The sequence below is a fragment of the Centruroides vittatus genome, unplaced genomic scaffold, assembly GCF_030686945.1.
Source record: "Centruroides vittatus isolate TY-2023 unplaced genomic scaffold, ASM3068694v2 contig_975, whole genome shotgun sequence".
Lineage (NCBI taxonomy): Eukaryota > Metazoa > Arthropoda > Arachnida > Scorpiones > Buthidae > Centruroides > Centruroides vittatus.
The window spans coordinates 582,669-603,635 of record NW_027122648.1 but is presented as its reverse complement, the minus strand read 5'-3'; the positions used below and the strand labels follow the sequence as shown (position 1 = coordinate 603,635).

The window sequence follows — 20,967 nt, the reverse complement described above, 5'->3', positions numbered from 1 at the left end:
ACTATGGAAAGATTTTTTTTTTTAAATTTGTTATAGAAGTGACACAATGCGGCTATCTTGTTTTAAAATTTAAATTTAATGAAGTATGTGGTTTAAAATATGCCATTTGCCAAGATATTTAAAAATGCAACTTAAGGGAAATTCCCTTGTCAAGCATGAACTAAATGAGGTCACTGATGTCACTGAAACGTAAGTGCGATCACTGATCCAAAATTGATAAAACATTTATTCTATAGCTAATATTTCAGCAAAATAAGTAGCCTGTACTTTCTGTCAGAACATAAAATGAATATAATCCAAATTTCACCTTGATTGGACAAAAATTGCAGGAGTTAAGGCATTCACAACACACACACACACACACACACACACACACACAACACAACACACACACACAGAAATTACCCCCAAATTTTTTTGCATTTCTTAACATTTCAAGGTGTCCTAGTCCAAAATTGTAAAAATCTTTGGGGTTATTTTTTGACCAATTGTCATACTTTTCCTCTGTTATATATTAACAGCCAGGAAAGTAAAAAACACAGAGTAAAAAAACAGAGTAAGAATTTATTTTTCTGAAATTCCTAGGGAATTTTGACTACAAAGTACTGGCATCTTAGACTAGTAACTATTATATAAATCCAAAAATTACTTTAAGCTTATTTTAGAAAGCAAATTAAGTTGATTTATTTATTCAGCCTAGCTTAAAATTTACAATGTGAATGTAGTATGAGTCAAAATGTTTTTACATTAAAAAATGATTAATGAAGTAACTGAAAATTCAGCTTTACGATACTTGTTAATAGAAATGTAATTACTGTTTTTTACATTCATCAAAAATCTGTTCTTTAAGAAAAGAAATGCTATTTGTATATTATGTAATAAAAAGTAATATACTTTTAGTATGATTTCATTCTTTTAATTTAATTTAAATTTCTGAATATTTTTATTACAGTGGGACATAAGTTTTATGCACTTTTGCTTTAAAAATTTTTCAATAGTATTAATATCAGTTATTTTATTTAAATAAAATTTTGAGTGATTCTTGTTTTGGATATTACAGGTAAGAAATGTACGTTGTATTAAATGTCATCAGTGGGGTCACATCAACACTGATAAGGAATGCCCACTTTTTAATCAAGCTCACAATTCATCTGCAGGAACAAGTAAGATTAAAATTTTGAATATGTTACATCTATTTTAAAAAATATTTATTTAACAATGATTAATTTATTGTCAATATTTAAGAATAAAAATATATATAAACATAAAATTTGAGCTTTAGTAATTACTTTTGTAAACATTCATGAACTACAGTTAACTTTGTTGATCTAGCACAGTGTTTTTCAACACATTGACACATTTGAACCTATAATTAAATTTCTGCAGAAAAATCACATGATTTAAAGTTGTGTTTGTAAACAATCTATTGCCATATTACTTGCCATTTAACCTAATTATTTTTGTTTATATTTTTTGTGAATTAAATAAAACAGTATTGTTGTTTCTAAACCTGGTCTTATGCACATATAATTTTGCTCATGAATATATATATATTTTACTACATTATGTTGATTTGTTATAACAATGAAAACTCGTATAATAAATTTGAAGAGGTTTTAATTTTGACATGTACACTTATTGTTCTTTGGGCTTCTTTTGGAAATCATTTATTTAGTAACCTTCAAAAAATTTCTCAGCACACCTACAATTCTCTCGCAGCATACCAGTTGAAAATCACTGACCTAGAATATTCTAAAATTGACTTGTAACATAATTCATACAAATTTTTATGTTTATGATATCATTTTGCCACTTGCACTGGCTGATCAATCTATCTGTATATTCATGGGAAGAAGTCAGTTACCATTGTATTTTTTTCCCCCTTTTCTTGTGATTTTTGTATATAGTATTAGTGAGCAATTTCATTGTGTATAATTAAGGTGAAAAGTACTGCTTTTACTGTAAGTTTACTTTGCAATTTTTATTCGATTCTGCATGTTTTACCATCATATTTTTGTCAAAAACAAAACTTGTGCAATTCAAAACTTTAACTTTTTCCAAAAAATAGCAGTTACATATGAAGTGGAAAAAGGATCAAAAAATAAATCTGAGATTGCAAAAAGACTGGATTTCTACTGAATATACTGTCCACATATCTAAAAAATAAGGACAAAATTTTGAACAGAGTGACTAAACAGAGTGGCAAAGATAAGAAGAGAGTAAGAGAACAGCAAACACAGATATTGAGGAGTGCATGTTAAAATGGTTTAAACAGGCATGAGACAAAAACATTCCAATAAGTGGACCCTTCCTTAGAGCTAAAATTGAAGAATTTGCTTGTGGGCTAAAAAGGGTGGTTTTAAAACCAGCACTGATTGGCTTTATGGTTTAAGGAAAGAAATAACTTTTTTTTTTCAAACTGTTTATGAAGAAAATTGAGCTGGAGGTGGTGATAGGTGGAAAAGTGATTTGGCAGAAATGATTCAAGTTAGAGACACCAAAGATATTTTTAATATTGATGAAACTGGACTGTTTTATAAGTGTATCTCAGACAAAACATTGACTTTCAAGGATGAATGTTGCAATGGCAGTAAAGATAGCAAGGAAAGGATAACACTTTTAATTGGGACAAACATGGATGGGTCCAAAAAAGTTGCTTTGTTAATGATTGCAGCCAACTCATGATGCTTCAAAAATGTTAAAACTAAGCCAGTAGAATATCAATTAAATGCAAAAGTATGGATGACAAGTGAAATTTTTAAAATATGGTTTTTAAAAATTGACAAAAATATTTGGAAAACAAAATCAAAAAATCCTGTTGTTTATTGACAACTGTACAGCATACAACACCATTCCTCTGATGGAAAACAGGGCTGTGGAGTCAGGAGGAATTTCTGGCCAGAGGAATTGGAATCGGGAAAAATGTGTCAACTCCGACTCCAGCATTTTGAATTTATTTTAGTTTTTTTATTTAAATGAAAGAAAATTTATTCTATATTCATTAATTTTTTAAAATGTTTTTGTATTTTGTTATAATTAATTTATTTTAAATACAAAATGCAACAATTTAATTTATTAAATATATATGAATAGTTTTCTTTGTAGTATTTATGTTTAGTAGTTAAATTATTTTGACCCAATTGAAATTGAATATTTTTGATTCATTTGGGGTGTGAGTAGGTCAGTGGAGGTGCTGGTGACTTTTTTAGTAGAGATTAATAGTGTCATTCTGGTGTTCACGAAAATTATAAGGAAACGGATTATGGTTCATTTAAGGAAATGGAAATTTATTAATAGGTTAAGTTTGATTTTAATTGTGCTTACTAATTATTGCGGGTATTGAAACAAATCCAGGTCCATTTCCTCATTCACCACAGCAAGTAAATTGAGCAGAAATGCAAAAAAGGGGACATGGAAGACCTCACAAAGAGAACTTAAAAGAAATGAAGAAGGAAAATCAGCTGGTGGATATACCGAATGAGGAATATTACCAAATTGATGACGATTCTTATAAAGCTAGATCAGAGTCAGTGAGAAATACAAACATACATGATTATTTTGAGTCGTTAAAGGAAGCAGAAGCACAGGAAGTAGAAGAATCCCAATATACACTAAAAGCAATTTATCAGTTAATACAGGAGAAATTTTTGCAATTAAACACTGAATTGCAAGCTATTAAGGCCAATGTTAACTTACTGAAAGAAGAAAATAAAGAGTTCAAAGAAGAATTAAAGTTATTCATAATATAGAAGAATTAGATGAAACATTCAGAAATAGCAAACAGCTGAAAGGTACGTTAGAATTCCAAATAGATAGTTTGGTAAATGAGAGAACAGATAATAATATAATTATAAATTATCTGTTTAAATCAACTGACTATATTGAGGAGAGTAATCATTTTATCAAGTCAGAGTTGGGAATAGAGAACAATCCTGTCAAAAGTCTGATTAGATTGACTATAGTGAAGTAAAGGCAATTGTGAAAATTACACTAAATTTTTAAATTATGTACATTAAATTTTTAAATTATTACACTAAATGTAAGAGATTTGATTCTTTGAGAATTCTGGAAAACAAAACCTAAATTTAATAGTATAGAGAGAAGGAAAATAGTTTTCACATCAGATTTATGCAAAAGATCGAAAATAAGAAGAAAAAAATTACAATCAGTAATTAATCAGGAAAAAACTAATGGGAATAAAATTACAGTAAGAGACGATTACTATATAAAGGATAAGATAATATATACATATGATGTCAATTCAGGGAAAGTAATTCAATTATATCATTTTTTAGGAATAGTTTGACAAAGTGCTTGAAAAATTCAGTAAATGGTGTGGTAGAATTAAAGTGCACTCTGAAGGTTAAAAATAAGAAAATATAAAAGAAAAAGATGATCTATGATCATGTTTGGAATACGGAAAATCTGGTTGGTAATGATAACTTAGCCGATCCATCTGCTTTTTAAAGAACAAATTGAGAAGACGATAATAACGTACTTATAAGTTTTTGGAATGTTCAGGGATTGCATGGAAAAATATATAAAGATACTTTAAAAGAATATATAAAGTCGCACTCAATAATTGGGTTCACTGATAAATAAAGTAGATAAAGAATATCTTGAAGGAAAATACATGGTGTTAAGCAGTAAAGCTCAGAGGATAAGGAGATTTGGGCATCCTTCTGGAGGCCTATTATTGTTAATTAAAAGAAATCTTGGTGAGTTATTACAATCCCATTTAACTGAAAAATATATTTTTGCTCTGATAGAATTGGAACAGAGGCTCCAAGTAATTTGGGGAGAGCTGCAAGTAGGGGTTATATTAATATACATATCTCTGTCAGCTGATAAAACAGTGAGCTGTCTTGAAGTCCAAAAAGTCATTGACCAGTGGACAAATTTTACAAATTTGTGGATTATAGGAGGGGACTTTAACACCCGTATAGGAGAGAAGTTAGACACAGTGTATAAAGGCGGGAAAGTTGGTATCAATAACAAGAGAGAATCTAAAGAAAAAATAGTCAACACTGATGGGAGAACTTTACTGGCTTTGTACAGAAAACAAATTATTTATACTAAATGGCAGGTTTATTGGGGATCTCTTGCTGAATATACGTTTATAGCTCATACTGGTAAATCCACTATAGATTACATTATTTGTTCTGAATTTATTTTAGATCAGTGTGAAAAAGTGACAGTACTCAATATAGATGAATCAGATCATTTTCCAATCCAATTGAAATTATTAGGAAATACAGAAGAAGTAAGTTCCATGCAGAATCATATACAAAATCAAAATGAATTAAGACCAGTCAATAGTAGAATATTTAATAAATTGAAATTCATAAAAGAAATATCTAATAGGACTGAGGAAATATTATGACAAGAAAAGGAATATAAACCGATTGATAATTACAACAATCTAATAACTACAATTGAATCTTATCAATTTAAGAGATGTCCAAGGAATAAGTCACTAAAATTCAAACAAAACTGGTTCAATAACAAGTGCTACCATTATAAGATAAGAAAACAAAAGAGCCTACAACAATTCAGAAAAACCAATTTAGAATCATCTTGGAAGAAGTATATGGAGAATAAGCAGATATATATAAATTTTGTGAGAGCAAAGAAGAAAAAATATTTTTCGGAAATCAGTGATAAATTAAGACAGCTAAAAGATACAAAAGCATTTTGGAGTATCGTTAATAATGTTCAAAGACCTTTGATAACTGGAGATACAAGTCGAGTGCCATATAGTATTTGGTATCATTATTTTAAGAGATTTTCAGATGATTACATAAGTAAAAACACTGCAAATATTATGGAAAGAGTTATTTCTAAGGAAAAATTGCTCGGAGAGGTGTTTTGTGTGAGAATTTACATCACTGCATTAAAAAACTAAAGGAAAAAATAGCTGCTGGTTACGATGATATTCCTAACTATACAATAAGAAATCTACCAACAGATATAGTCGGTTACCTAGCTAGACAATTCAATGACTTTTATAATATGAGTGTGATTCCAAATGGTTGGAACAGAGTGATATTTTATATGTTGTTCAAGAAAGGTGAGAGAATGTCTCCAAATAATTACTGATCAATTGTGTTATTGTCAAGCTTTTGCAAATTGTTTACATCAGTTCTACTGACAAAGTTTAAAACCTGGATTGACAAAAATAATTATAGGAACGCCACTCAGTTTGCAATGGAGACACGCAATTGGCTCTCTTTGTGTAGATGGCAATTATCCAGTTACAGCTTCATAGAAAGAGACACAAGGTGTTTGCACTATTCCTGGACATTGAGAAGGCATATGATGCCTTGAGCATTACAGATTTACAAAAGAAAATGATTCAATATCAAGCGGAGGATCAATTGGTGAGAATAATAGGTTTACTATTATAGATAATCAAACAAGACAATAAACAATGGGCATCGTTTAAGATAGATTGGGGATTGTTACAAGGAGATCCTTGGTCTCCTCATCTTTATAATTTCTATATGTTCGATATGAACAAATGCTTTGATAGAGATGATGACGGTTTCATTTTTAATGAACATATAGTTCATTCAATTTCTTATGCTGATGATGTTGTGATGATAGCCCCGACAGCGACCACTTTATGAAAGAAAATACAGGCACTGAAAGTGAATTTTGAGGAATTAAAATTAAAAATTAGCTCTAGTAAATCATTTATAATGATATTTAGAAGTGAGGCTATACTTCCCAGGAAGAATATGTCCTTTTATTTTAACAATGAAGAGCTAAAGGTGGTACGAGAAATTAAGTTTTTAGGAATTATTTTAACAAAAAAATTTATCCTTTGAAAAACAGGCTAGAATGAGCATGGTTAAAGCTAACAATTTAATTAACAACATGGTGAAACTGTTTTCAATGATTAAATTAAAGATTATTCATGTTCATTTTGAGTTGTTTAATTCTATTATAGTGAATGCTACTAGCTATGTCTCTCTGATTTGGAACCGTACTAAATATCAGAAGCTGGATATTATTCAGAACAAGTTTATATGTAAGATATTTACGTTAGAGTATAACTTACCTGGTAGCGCGCTCAGGCTGAAACTGAGTAGGTTTAAATTATGTGCAATTTTTATAAAAAGATGTATTAAATTCCTTTTTAAGATTAGAGATGGTGGAAACCTACTGGCTATATTACTGAGGCAATTATACCACAAATCAATGATGAATGGGCAGTATAGAAATTGGGTAGTCAATTATTTGAAGTTCTCAATAGTTATGGATTTTCTATACAACTGTTTATGGAATTGCCTGAGATAAGTGAAGAGTTAAGTACTAAACTGGTTCGAAACATATTGGAAATCTCATTGACTCGGGATGTCAAAGATATTTACAAGCAGAAATCCCTGGAGTGGTATGGCACAATCATCGAATATCCATATAATAACAGCTATATGTTAACAAACTTACCCTTCAATATTAAAAAGTTCTTTATTCAACTTAGACTTAATAAAGAGGTGATAATAATTAATAACAAATTTTACAAATATTCCAATAGTGTCTGTCCTAGATGTAATGACAATTTCTCAAAATTTCATTTGTTTTGTAAATGTAAAAAGGCTAGTGGATTAAGACATTGTTATGATCTTCACTCTTAGGTAACTTCATTTCAGAAAATTCGATGTATGGTTTTTTTCATTCAACAAAGATTGAAACAATTTATAAATTATATAATTACGCTAATAAATTTGTTATGACTATGAGAGTGATGAATAAGGCAAAAAGCTTATCTAATGGCAATTAAAAATTATTGTTATCAAAAAATTTGTAAATAATTATTGTTACTGAAATTGGATGTATTCTATATTAAAGTCATCGGAGATTTGCTATGGTTATGTGTTAATAATAACACCCTGTTGTAACAGGCAATAGCCTAATATGAATAAAGCTTTGATTGATTGATTGATTCATTCCTTTATTATCCCCACTCTAAATAAGTACTCTATTTTTCCGAATGAGCCAGACTAATTGATCAGAGTATACATTTTTCTTTTCTGAACAAGGGGCTGAAGTAGCTAATTTTACACTTTTTAGTTGGACTAACTTTACTGGAAAGGTGAAATTGAAGTGCAAAAGCTGTAGAATAAGGATAAATAGATATAGAATTTTATCGCTCCCCTTTTTTCTTTTTATTAAATATTAATTAAAAATTAATTTTTTTATACAAATAAATATTAATGTAAGTTAAATATTAAAAATACTAAATATAAAAGTCTTTTGGTAAATGCCCGGGGCTCCTTTCAGAGTTTAGAGTAGGGTAACTCTCTATGAGTGCCTCTGCCCCCATAATGTGACTTGGTATTTCATTTTGCTGGAGTTGGAGTCAGCCTACTAAAATTATCAGGAGTTGGAGTCGAGTGTTTTTTTTACTGACTCCACAGCCCTGATGGAAAATGTAAAGATTATGTTTCTTCACTCCGTATGACATCAGTCCTCCAACTGATGAATACAGAGTAATTAAAAATTTAAAGTACCACTATTGATGCCTTGTTGTTCAAACCACTTACACTGATAAAAACAATAAGGTCAACCTGCTACATGCTGTTTGGATGCGTAACAATGCTTGTGATAAAGTGAAACCCATGACCATAGCCAACTTCTTTCAAAATTCTGCCAGTAGAAGCTGAAAATATACTGTAAATGATGATGATGAAGAGATTGAGCCTGTTGTGGATAACTGGAAAGATGTAGGCCAACGTATAGGCATTTCTTTTGAGTGCCATGTTAACATGGACGACAATGTGGCATTTTGTGGAGAACTTAGATACCAAAATTTCGGCTGATGTGCTGAAAAACAAAAATAATAGTTCATCTTCAGATGAAGAAGGGGAACAACTAGAAGAGCTTTCTGAGAAACCAGTTCCATCAGCAGTGCAGGTCAAGGAGCACATTCAGGAATTATGATGGTTTGTTGAAGGACAACAAATGTTGTCCTTCAACAAACCATCATAACATGTGACATCATTTTTCAATCACATAATAAACATGGAGAGTACATTACAACTTAATTGAAAAACTTAAAAAACAGTTGAAAATGTCAAGCCTTTTTAAAAATGTATAAATAGGCTACATTGTAATAATGTAAGAAGTCTTTGAATAAATTGTTATTAACTATTTGTTCCAGAAATGATTTTTGAAGTTATTTTTACTACCCATACTAAAACTTATTTAATTTGAAATTTTTGTTGGTTCTTTTAGCTTTGAATTAGCAAAGTTTGACTGTGTATGTATATATATAATTTACATTTCTTAAATATTTAAATAATTTAGCATTTATAATTTGTGTATTTTATTGTTATTTCAAATAATTGATTCTTTCAATTAAGCAAAAAATTAATAATAATAAATTTACAGCCTCAATGGATCCACTTGAATTGATGAAACAAATGAATGAAGATGGATTATCTTTAAAACAACATATTTTAGGACATCAGTTAGATCCAATTCAAAATAATCAGGTTTATTATTATTGTTGCTATTATTGTAATTCTGACATTTTTAAACATAAATACAGTCGACTCCTCATAAGTTGTCACCTGGATAACTCGACACCATTGGTTAAGTAGTCAGTTTTTTGTGATCCTGGCTGACTTACATAGGCATTAATGTAAAAAAACTCTGCATAATTAATATATTTAATAATATAATTAATATATATATATATATATATATATATATACATACATACATACATATTACCGTATTTTACGGACTATAAGACGCACTTTTTTCTTTGAAAAATTGCCTCCAAAATTCAGCTGCGTCTTATAGTCTGTAGCGTCTTATAGTTCGTAAAATATGGTAATAAAAATGTCTTAACATTTTATGTATTTTTATGTATAAAAAAATAACAGATAAACAAAAAGAAAATATACAATCTACATCAACGTCACACCAGAAACCAATTTTGCATTTTCTCACGCTAGAGGCATTAAGAATCCTTAGATGTTACTTGCCAACAATTGACAATTGCGAAGATGATGTTTTCAAGGTGTTCATGATCGTTGAAAAAGAAAGTCGAGACAGTTAAGTGCTCAAAACAAACAACACTAAATGAATTTTTCAGTTTTTCATCCACAGAGTAATTGTAAATGGAAGACACAGTGTATTGTAAGCCTATACTACTGTATAACACACTACTGTATTTTCCTAACTGTAGTTTTGTGGTTTTTTTTTTTTTCAACTTCGCTTTAGTCATCACATTGGATAACTCCACACATTTTCACCTCCCCTTGGGGTGTCAACTTATGCAGAGTCAACTGTAATATGAATGTTTAAATATCTATCATAAATAAAAATTACAGGTATCCCTCATACAACAAGGCCTTTGTAGAACACAGTTTTTGGTTTAACTTTAACACAGTTTTGGAAATCCTTCTTAAAAAATTTTACAATTTTTAAGTATAAACTCCATTATACATTACTTTTTTTATTCAAGTAAGCACATGTGTTGTCTCAAATTTGCCCATGTATTTTAGAATATTGAAATTTTCAATTTGTTTTGTGTGTTTCATCTGGTTTACTTTAATGAAAACTGATAGTTCAATTTTTTTTCTCTTCCCTGTCCTAGCTTTCTTATCAACCAGACCAGGTGTCATGTTGCTATCAGATTAACCTTTAACACTGTCACTGTTTTTTTTTTATAGATTAATCTTTGTATTTGGTAAAGTTTATTTAAACATTTTTAGGTAAGTGTTGTTAAACTTTTTTTAACTGTAGGTATTCATTAATTACTTCATTCATAAAAATGACAAACGAACAGTGGTATCTTGGTATTAGAATATTTTCCAACTTGAACAACTTGGTATTCAAACACAAATTCTGGAAAAAAATCACTTGGTAGTTGACTAAACAAACACACTTTCTAGAACAAATTTTCAGTTACTAACATATTTTTATTTTGTTATCCATAAAAAATTATGATAAAAATAAAAAAGCTCAGAATATGACAATACTTTGTAAAATGTCCTTATTTAACTAAAATTAATATTAATGCATCTTACAGTACTTTTACATGTGATTGTTAGTTAATTATTGATTGCTTTAATAAACATATTTCTCTTAGTAACAAACAAGAATAGTTTATTTTTGTTAACTTTTGGAACCTAACCCCATGTTTTGCATTAATCCTTTGTTTCATGTAGCACAGATTTGCATAACACTGCACTTTTTCAGAATGTAACTACTGTGTTATACAAGGGATACCTGTATTTCCTGAAATAAGATGATATATTATAATCAAGTCAGTTACATTTTTTCTTATTTATTTTTGTTTTTAAATACATAGGGAATAGAAAATTTAATTGTTTTGTTTATATCTTTTAAGAATAATATAAAATATTTTATATTCTGGTTTTTATTGAGAAGTTCAAATTTTGCTACTTTTTTAACTCCACAAAACAAAAAGTATAAAAATTGATAATATAAACTATTTTTTAAAATTCCCTTTAAACTTTAAATTTAAATAAACATTACAGAATATATTTTTATATATCAATATATTAAAGCTATGCTTTAATATAAGGATATATAAAATTCATTACACAAAAAATTTGAAAATAATAATGATTATATTAAGGATTTACAAATGGAGTTAGTTGATTTGGCCTGTGAATGGCTCATTTATAAGTGATGTAGTATGAAAGCATAATAAATGCATGCATTAATGTGCATATAAATATATTTGATTATATTTAATTTTTATATTTTATTTATTAAATTTAGATGATAAATATATTTATTTAAATTTTAGTTCTATTTTCAATATGAAATTCAAATATTTATTTTCATAAAACATTTTATATTGTATAATAAAAATTTACATTTTTAATTAATATTTTTAGGACTATTAATTGTTATTTATTTTACATTATGATGTGTAGCAATTTTTAACAAGTGATGAAGAAGATCCTGAAATGGAATTTTTAAAGTCATTGTCTACAAAACAAAAAAAAAAGCTTCTCAGGTTAGCATTTTGTTATTAATTAGTTTAATAATAATTTCAATTAATGTCATTTTAATTAGGGTTTCTCATTTTCCGGTCTATTGCTTGTCCCGGGATTCCGGAATAAAAGTGAACTGTTTCCCAGGATCCCGGGAAATCCCAGGACAAAATTAATTATTTTTAAGTTATACAAAATATCATGAAATCAAATGATATAATTATTTTTCATTTTTTAAAGTAATTTAATACGTTCTGTAACCTCCAAAATCATATTAATAATGCTGTGTAAGATATATATTAAAAATTACTTTGAATTACATAGAAATTTTCACAAATAGAAAAAATTTATTAAAGTTTGCTGGAAACTGCATACAACAACAACAACAAAAATGCCTGTGAATTGAGTTGAAAATTTAAAAAAAGAACAGATCAAACTTCTAACTTAGAAGGTAATTTTTGTTTTTTTAAAATAAAATATTAGGTTGGGGAAAAAGAAATCCATTATTTTGTTGCTAGATGGCTGTAGTGATATATATCTCGTAAAGTATTGATCAAACAAGTTCAGACTTGTGCTCATTGGAAAAGTGACATTCCGTACTAAAAAAAATTCTGTTAGTTTTTTGATTGGTCGATTTAGTTGAGAGTTATAGGGTGTAAAAGATGGAAGTTACCAAAGAGAAAATTTGGTATGTTTTACAATTTTGCTTTGATAAAGGCGAAAATGCAAGCCAGGCAGCTGAAATTGTGAATGATGTTTATGGTCCCAATACTGTCACAGCCAATTATGCACAATTTTGGTTTCGTCGATTCCATTCTGGTAATTTCGTTGTTAAAGATCCACCTCGCATAGGTAGGCCTGTCATCAAAACTGTCGATAAAATCATGGAAATGATTGAAATGGGCCAGCATGTTAGCATCGTAGCATCGCCCAGGAGCTAAAGATTGACCACAAAACAGTTTTAAACTATCTGCTTAAAGCTGGATTCAAAAAGAAGCTTGATGTTTGGGTGCCACACGAATTGACGCAAAAAACATGATGGATTGAATTTCCATCTGCGAAGCCTTGGCCAAATGGAACGAAATTGACCCATTTCTTAAATGGATGGTGACTGGGGATGAGAAATGGGTCACATATGACAATATTGTGCGAAAACGAGCATGGTCAAAGCACAGTGAAGTGGCTCAAATGGTGGCCAAACCAGGAATAATGGCCAGGAAGGTTTTGCTGTGCATTTGGTGGGACTGTAAAGGAATCATCTACTATGAGCTGCTTCCATATGGTCAAACATTAAATTTGGACCTCTACTGTCAACAATTAAACCATTGGAAGCTAGCGATTGACCAGAAGCGGCCAGAATTGGCCAACAGGAGAAGGTGTTGTTTTTCATCAGGACAACGCCAGGCCACACAAGTCTATAGTGACTCGCCAGAAACTCCGGGAGCTTGGTTGGGAAGTTTTGATGCATCCACCTTATAGTCCGGACCTGGCACCAAGCAATTACCATCTTTTTTTATCATTGCAAAACTTCCTTAGTGATAAAAAATTGGCATCAAGAGAAGATTGTGAAAATCACTTAGTCGAGTTTTTTGCCAATAGGGACCAGGGCTTCCATGAGAGAGGCATTATGAAGTTACCTTTAAAATGGCAACAAATTATAAAACAAAACAGTGCATATTTGACCTAAATCGGACAATCCGAACCACATTAAATAAAGTCTTGAAATAAACGTAAAAATAATGGATTTCTTTTTTCCCAACCCAATATAAAAATTTACAATGTTTTGTATTATAAGATTTTAAAAATCAAAGATGGTCAATACTCCAATCACTCAATCTAATTCTTATTTTAGTAATGAAAAGTCTTTTCCGGTTCAATTGATGTGATTGGAATTGTGTTTAATGCATTTAAGAGAAGACAGATGTTGTGGTTTTTCACCTGTAGCCTGGAAGATTTCTAGTTCATTTTCGAGATTGTAGTACTTCTTTTGCTCTCTAGTATTCTTGATTTGTCTACCTCGACTGCTTTAATAGAAACATCATAGCCCAATAATTCGGCAGTTCATTTGTCTTTAATAATCAGGTTATGAAGAAAAACTTCATACTTGCAGACTTCGTACTCATTTGTATTCTTGCACAATTTGCACAACTTGGCATTACGCAGTTATTGAAGCTACTGGACATAGTTAAAAATTAAGACAGCATAAGTGCAATTATTCCAGATATTACTAGTAAAGAATTTTGAGAGTCCTGCGACAAATAAGCTACATATTGATTATTGATCATTTGTGATGTGCCATAACAAGGAAAAATTACAAAAATTTAATAAGTAGGTTTAAAATTAATAAATACAAATTTATTCTGACAGTTTATGATTTAATTATACTTCCTATTTGCAAAATTTCCTCAATCTTAACAAAAAATAAGAAAAAAGTGAATTTTTAAGAAATTTGCGAGATTTCCCGGATAAGAAAAATTTCCCAGGATATTTCCTGGGTTAAAAAAACAACCGGGAAACGGGATCCCATTTTAGAAACCCTAATTTTAATATATTAATTAGATACTTGTAAATATAAAGTCTCTTATATTACTGCTAAAATTATTATTGTGTATAAATCTACAATCAAATTTAACAGAAGCTATAAATTTACTTGAGATCTAAGGTTAGAATCTTGGATATGAAGTAAATTTTGTTGACTTCTATTAGTTTTCAATACACAGTCATTAAAAACTGTGTGTGTGTGTGTGTTTGTGTGTATACTGAAATAGTTTTAATTTTTTATAAGAAATTTATTTATGTAATCATATATTTAATTTTAGAATTTGTGTTGTAAACCTCTTAGATAGTGTAAAGACCATACTAAACTCTTAACAACCTTTATGTCACCAGTAAAATATTTAATTATAAACAAACGTTTTCGACCGTAAAACTTTTGGTCTTCATCAGGTTAAAAGTTCTGAGATTCGAATAACTGTTGTGTTCGAAGTTTTAAAAATATTTTTTAGTACGTTGTAATACTGCATATAGAAATTCATTGTGTGCATGCGTATCATGCACAAAAGAATTTGCAAACGACAGCAAATATTAATCTCTTTTTACACACAAAACTTCGAACACAACGGTTATTCGAATCTCAGAACTTTTAATCTGATGAAGACCGGAAGTTTTACGGTCGAAAACGTTTGTTTATAATTAAATATTTTACTGGTGACATAAAGGTTGTTAAGAGTCTAGTATATAGTATACCAGTACCTGTAGAGTAGTGAAGATAACCTGTTTACTAGGTAAAGACCATACTTTGTACAGTTTCCATGTTAAGATTAACAAAAAATTAAAAGTGACAACTTGTTTGTCGCTTAACTTAAATATTATTAAAAAATAATGAAATTTATTTGTATTAGGAAATTTGTTGCATTATTACTTGTATATATTTTTTTAAAATTTGTCATGTTATCAATTTTCACACTAAAAATAACAAGGCTTATGGGAAAAATAGAATAAGGGACAAAAACTTCAAAATCTAAACAGCCTCTCTTCGACATTAAAAGTTTGCATTGTTTTGTTTACTACTTGAATTCTTTATTTTATTCATGTTTGAGATCTGTAATTAAATAATTTTATTAAGGAAAGTTCCAAATCGTTAGAAAGAGAATTATGAGACATAGAGCAACACATCAGTAAACTGGGGTAAGAGAGAGATGTATGTATTTTGTATTCTCCTCTGCAGGTCATTATGTTCAGCTGGGTAGCATTTATCTAGTATTATTTGATAGTGTGAAGTGTTAGGATTGAGGAACAATCCTGTGGAAATTTTTATTAAGTTAATTTAATATTTGAATTTAAAAGTGTTTGGAGCATAGAATGTGAAACAGAAGCATGAGAGAGGAAGATATGAATCAGATGTTCAGTGGAATGAATATTTTGGTTTTGGAATGTCACAAAAGTAGAATGTTTCCAGAAGATTCAAAATCAAACATTTAGTGAGTTGTATTGTCAGGTTTTGAGAAAGAACGGAGAAAATTTTTTCTTCTGATTTAAGAAATTTTGGAAATAGATACCAAGTGGTGCTGAACAATAGATTGGGTGCAGAAACCTAATGTTCAAATCAGACATGAAATTTACTGTAGTTCGCTCGTGTGACCTGTTTGTTTCCAAAGATAAAAGAAACACTGAAAGGAACACATTTTGATGATATTGATTATATTCAGAGTAAAATGAATAAAATATTCACAAGAAAAGTTCTAAAACTGTTTTGCTGTGTGGATGAGACACTGGCATTGGTATATTGTTTCTGTATAGTATAAAAATACTAATTATTTTTTCTGTATCATAAAATATCAATTATGTGATTATTTTAAATTCCTTATATTCAGATATTGATTCCATTCAAGCTTGCATAAATTATATTCAGATGTCAATGAAAATCCATTATTTATAAATGATGTAGTATGAAAGAATAATAAATGCATGCCTTAATGCACTTATAAATATATTTGATTTTATTTAAATTTTTTGGAAATATTAATTTCTTTTTTATCTCTATGACTTACAAAAATGTAATTTAAATAAATATATAAGTTATGGTGCTTCTGTATTTCAGAAAATTAAATAAAATTTCTAAAAAAGAAAGTAAAGGTGAAAATTCAAAGAAAAAGAAGAAAAAGAAAACCAAGAAACAGAAAAAACTAAAAAGATTGCAAAATAAAAAAGAATCTGATAAAAGTAAGTTAATTTTTAAATTATTTAATCAGGAATTGTGAAATAAAAATACTATTAATAGAATTAAAAATAATAAATTAGAAATGCTAGAAATTATCTTCAATAAATTTTGATTTATATAAAAAAATAAAAACTGCTAAGTTATGGTAACCAAAATATTTATTCTTTTGGAAAATAATTGTTTTAAGAATAATTTAGTTCAGTATCAGCTCTCCAAATAGAAATTATATAAGTAATGTAAGATAAAACTACAAAATATATTAAGTTTTAATTTTAAACAAATATAATTTTTCATTTAGCATACAAATCCTTGTTATCAACAACCAAGCTAAGCTATGTACAGACTTTAAGCTTCATAAGTGATAATTATATTAGAGTATTTGGAGAAAACATTGCTGTAAAAGTCAGCTGAGAGGAAAAATCCTAATTCTGTAATAATTTAAATCCGATTATTTCACATTAATGAAAATTTTGATTCTAATGTCCATTGCAATAGCTAATAGCACTTCACTGTTTTCTCTGTGATTAAAATAGTATCTGATCAACTTTATATAGAATATATAATTCATATAAACTTAAAATTAAAATATTTGTTTTATTAGTTAAATATATGTGTATTTACTCAGAACTAACTACTTTCTTTTCTTGAACATCATTGTCCATATGCAATGCCAATTTTTGATGTACAATTGAAAATATTTCTATTAATTTATAATGTTTTTGTAGTATATATTTTTCTTTTTGCATGTATACAAAAAACTTAGAATTAATAACTAGATGTTAGATTGTCTTAATTTGAATTCTTCATTTATGGATATTATTAGTACAGTACAGTAATACCGCGACTTACGCTACCCCGACTTACGTGAACCCAAAGTTACGCGATTCTCAAATCGCGCCGATTCGTCTTTTGTTTGAGCACCACGCAACTCTTGATTACTCACTCCCACCACACTATTGTTCAGCTTACATGTTTGGACATGTCGCGCGGAATCAATGCATAGCTACAATTTATTTTGTGTTATTTATTTCTGTGTTTGTTATATCTACGGAGACTTGAGAGACTCTACTATGCCATCCAAACAAAGTACAACCGATTCTTCTGCATCAAACAAGAAAAGAAAAACTTTATCTTTGGAATGTAAAGTTAACATTATTAAAGACTTCAATACAAAAATGAAAAGGGGTTGCAAATTTTAGAAAATATAGACTCCAATGAAGAGCGCATTTCTTCTACAAAATGAGAAAAAAAATATTATTAGCATGCTACGAGGAAATTTTGCGGAAGAAAAAACAATCTTTGAGCCGTCAGACGAATTTGTTAGATTTTATGAAGCCTTCTGCATCAAAATAACTTTGGTTTACGATTTTAATAATATAATCTGTTATACATATGTATTATCTAAGATTTTATTAAACATTTTTTTCTAAATTATTGTTTTCTTTAGTCTCCGGTCTCAATTAAAAATAATTGTATGTATTTATATGTGAAATTATATCCTGACTTACGTGGTTATTGCTAGGTCCCACCTATCGCGTAAGTTTGGGGTATTACTGTATTACAAGTTTAAAATTTCTTTAAGTGACAGTGAAAACTTTATTTTGCTTGGATCTATCTTTGTTTGAAAATTGTGAATTGTAACACAATAATTTGTTTGATAGCATTTTATCTATACTTCAAGATATCCAAATCACCAATATTTGACCACAGCACAGTTCTGTTTATCTTTCTGTCTTGTAAATGTTATGTATATTACTGTTAATTGTTTCAAGTTTTTTGTCATTTCTTAAAAACAACTTAAAATCATATTTTTCATATGGAATGATGATATTTTTAAGTAAGGTAGGTGAAGACCCTTAAAAATATTTGTTGTTATTATGTTATAGATAGCTTGTCTTTTCAAAACAGTTTCATAAATCCAAAACATTTTCTTTGAGAAAATGATAAATACTAGTTGATACACTGATCAATATTATTTTCTTGTGAAATGTTTAGAAAATAAAAGTTTGTAATGTCATTATCAAGTTTTCATTAGTTACTGAATAATGCAATGTCTTGCCTGCATTGAATGAAAAATTTTAATTTCTATTTATAGAATAAAAAAATATTGTTTAATTTATTCTTAGAATTACAGTTCATATTATAAACTATATCTTTTTAATATAGGAAGCTTTCATTTTTAACTAAAGTAATAAATATGATGAATTATATTATGTAGGATTAATCATATTTTATTACACAATTTGTTTTTAAATTTTAACTTGGAGAAATCTTTATCATCTTTAGCCCGTATTTACAAAAAGAACATTTATAGGATTGCATCATAACATATATTTGGGTAACCTAAATATTCTATTGGTGTAAGTATTTAATGACGGCATGAAGAAAAATTATACCAGATATGTATTTTGGTAAATGGCACTTTCACAGTATTATTTTTAGCTTCATGTTGACATAAGAAAATTATCATATCTTAATCATTGCAAACCTGAAGAAATTAAAGAACTGTCATTAAGAACTATCGTCATTAATAATATAGCAATAGTGGAAACTATTGTGATAACTAAGGAATGCCAGTAAAAATATTCGTTACTGTTGCTGTTTTCATTGTTAATCTTTATTATAGGATGATAAAATAAAAATGTATTTACAAGGAGTAGACTTGGCAATGCCAATTAGTCTTCTTGCAAATAAAATTATTAATGAGTAGACATGCTAAGAAAAAGAGATAACATTTGGGAATTCTTGTAAGTACCAATGTTATCCCTTGATTCTGTAGTAAGTAAAAGTATTTTTTGTTACATGTAACAAAGCAAAAGCAAGCATAACTGGCTCATATCATTGTCAAGGTTGCTACTCATAAGTAAATCTTTTTGATAATCCTGGTATGAAATATACTTAACAATTTCCTGAAAATTTTTATATATATAAATATCGAATTTTTGAAATATGACTTTATTGAATTAACTAACATTCTAATTGTATTTCTTTTTATATTAGTATTATATTAAATGATATTTAATAAAAATTTTTAATTATTTACAGAAAAGAAGGTTAAGAAACTAAAGAATAAGCATAAAAAGTCTAGCAGTAGCAATAGTAGTAGTAGCAGTAATAGTAGCAGTACTTGTGATACTTGTGATAGTGGTAGTTCTTCGGATTCAGAATCAAATTCAGATAGTGATGTCTCTCCTAAGCAAAGCGAAACAAAATCATCCAGAAAAAATAAGGAAAAATGTAACAGTGACTCAGAAAATTCAGATACAAAAATATCTAACAGATATAATGAACAAAACTGTACTTACAAAGATGATATTAAATATAAAACTAATGGACTAGATTATGAAGAAGAAAGAACTATGGAATCATCTAAACACAAAAGCAACAATTTAAGTTACGAGGAAGAACAAAGAAATAGAGAAACTTCAAGACATAGAAATATAGATCAAAATTATGATGAAGGAAGAAGAAGAAAAGAGTTCAGATATAGAAGTAATGATGCAAGTTATGAAGAAGAAAGAAGTTTAGAAATGCCAGGACGAAGGAGTTCCCGTGAAGAGAATTGGAGAGAAAGCCGGAGGGAAGACTCTCGCTACGAGAGTCGTCATTCACGGTCACCCACTTACAGAGAGCGATCATCAGAGAAAAGATTTTATAGGGATGATGATAATAACATGAGAGACAATTATTACAAAAGGTCTGAAAATTATAGAAGAAATTATCATGAAGAAAGAGACCATAGACATTATAAAAATGATAACAGAAGACAAGACTTTCCAAGATACAATGAAAGATATTGATGGTTTGGGTAATATGTCTGAACACAAAAAATGTGCAGCATAATCACACATAAAGTATCATCATGTGTTTATTGGTTTTATTTTCTATAATTTCTATGTTTTAGGACTGTAACAACAAAAATATTTTTTTTATTTATCAAACTTTTTCCAAAAAAAAAAAAAAAATGTATTATTACAGTTTAGATACTTCATGGAAACTGTTGTGACAGTTAAAGAATGAAAGTAAAAGTGAAACTGTTACTATTTTTTTCTTTATTGATTGATTTATTAAGGTGAGTTAAAACTATTCATTTTATTTACTATAAATTAGGGAATAACAAAACAAATTTCTACACACAATTAGTATCTCATATAATTCCCACTATAAAAAAATTCATTAATTCTATAACTTCAAAAACATTTTTGATACCAAGAAAGATTATTTTTACTTGAATGTGGAGTATCCTAATGTTGATACAGAGTA

At 28.7% G+C, this 20,967-nt stretch overlaps 1 protein-coding gene across 2 annotated transcripts in view; it reads left to right on the top strand.

The window, feature by feature from the left end:
* The window catches only part of LOC136985688 (corepressor interacting with RBPJ 1), a 60,385-nt gene extending 39,634 nt beyond the window's left edge, over positions 1-20,751 (top strand). For both annotated transcript variants that reach the window (XM_067283018.1, XM_067283017.1), the window contains 5 exons: positions 1,061-1,163; positions 9,397-9,500; positions 11,925-12,007; positions 16,585-16,706; positions 19,750-20,751. In XM_067283018.1, the coding sequence (XP_067139119.1) occupies positions 1,061-1,163; positions 9,397-9,500; positions 11,925-12,007; positions 16,585-16,706; positions 19,750-20,504 (1,167 nt within the window). In that variant the 3' untranslated portion in view covers positions 20,505-20,751. The remainder of the gene's footprint in view (positions 1-1,060; positions 1,164-9,396; positions 9,501-11,924; positions 12,008-16,584; positions 16,707-19,749) is intronic.
* The last annotated feature ends 216 nt before the right edge of the window (positions 20,752-20,967 follow it).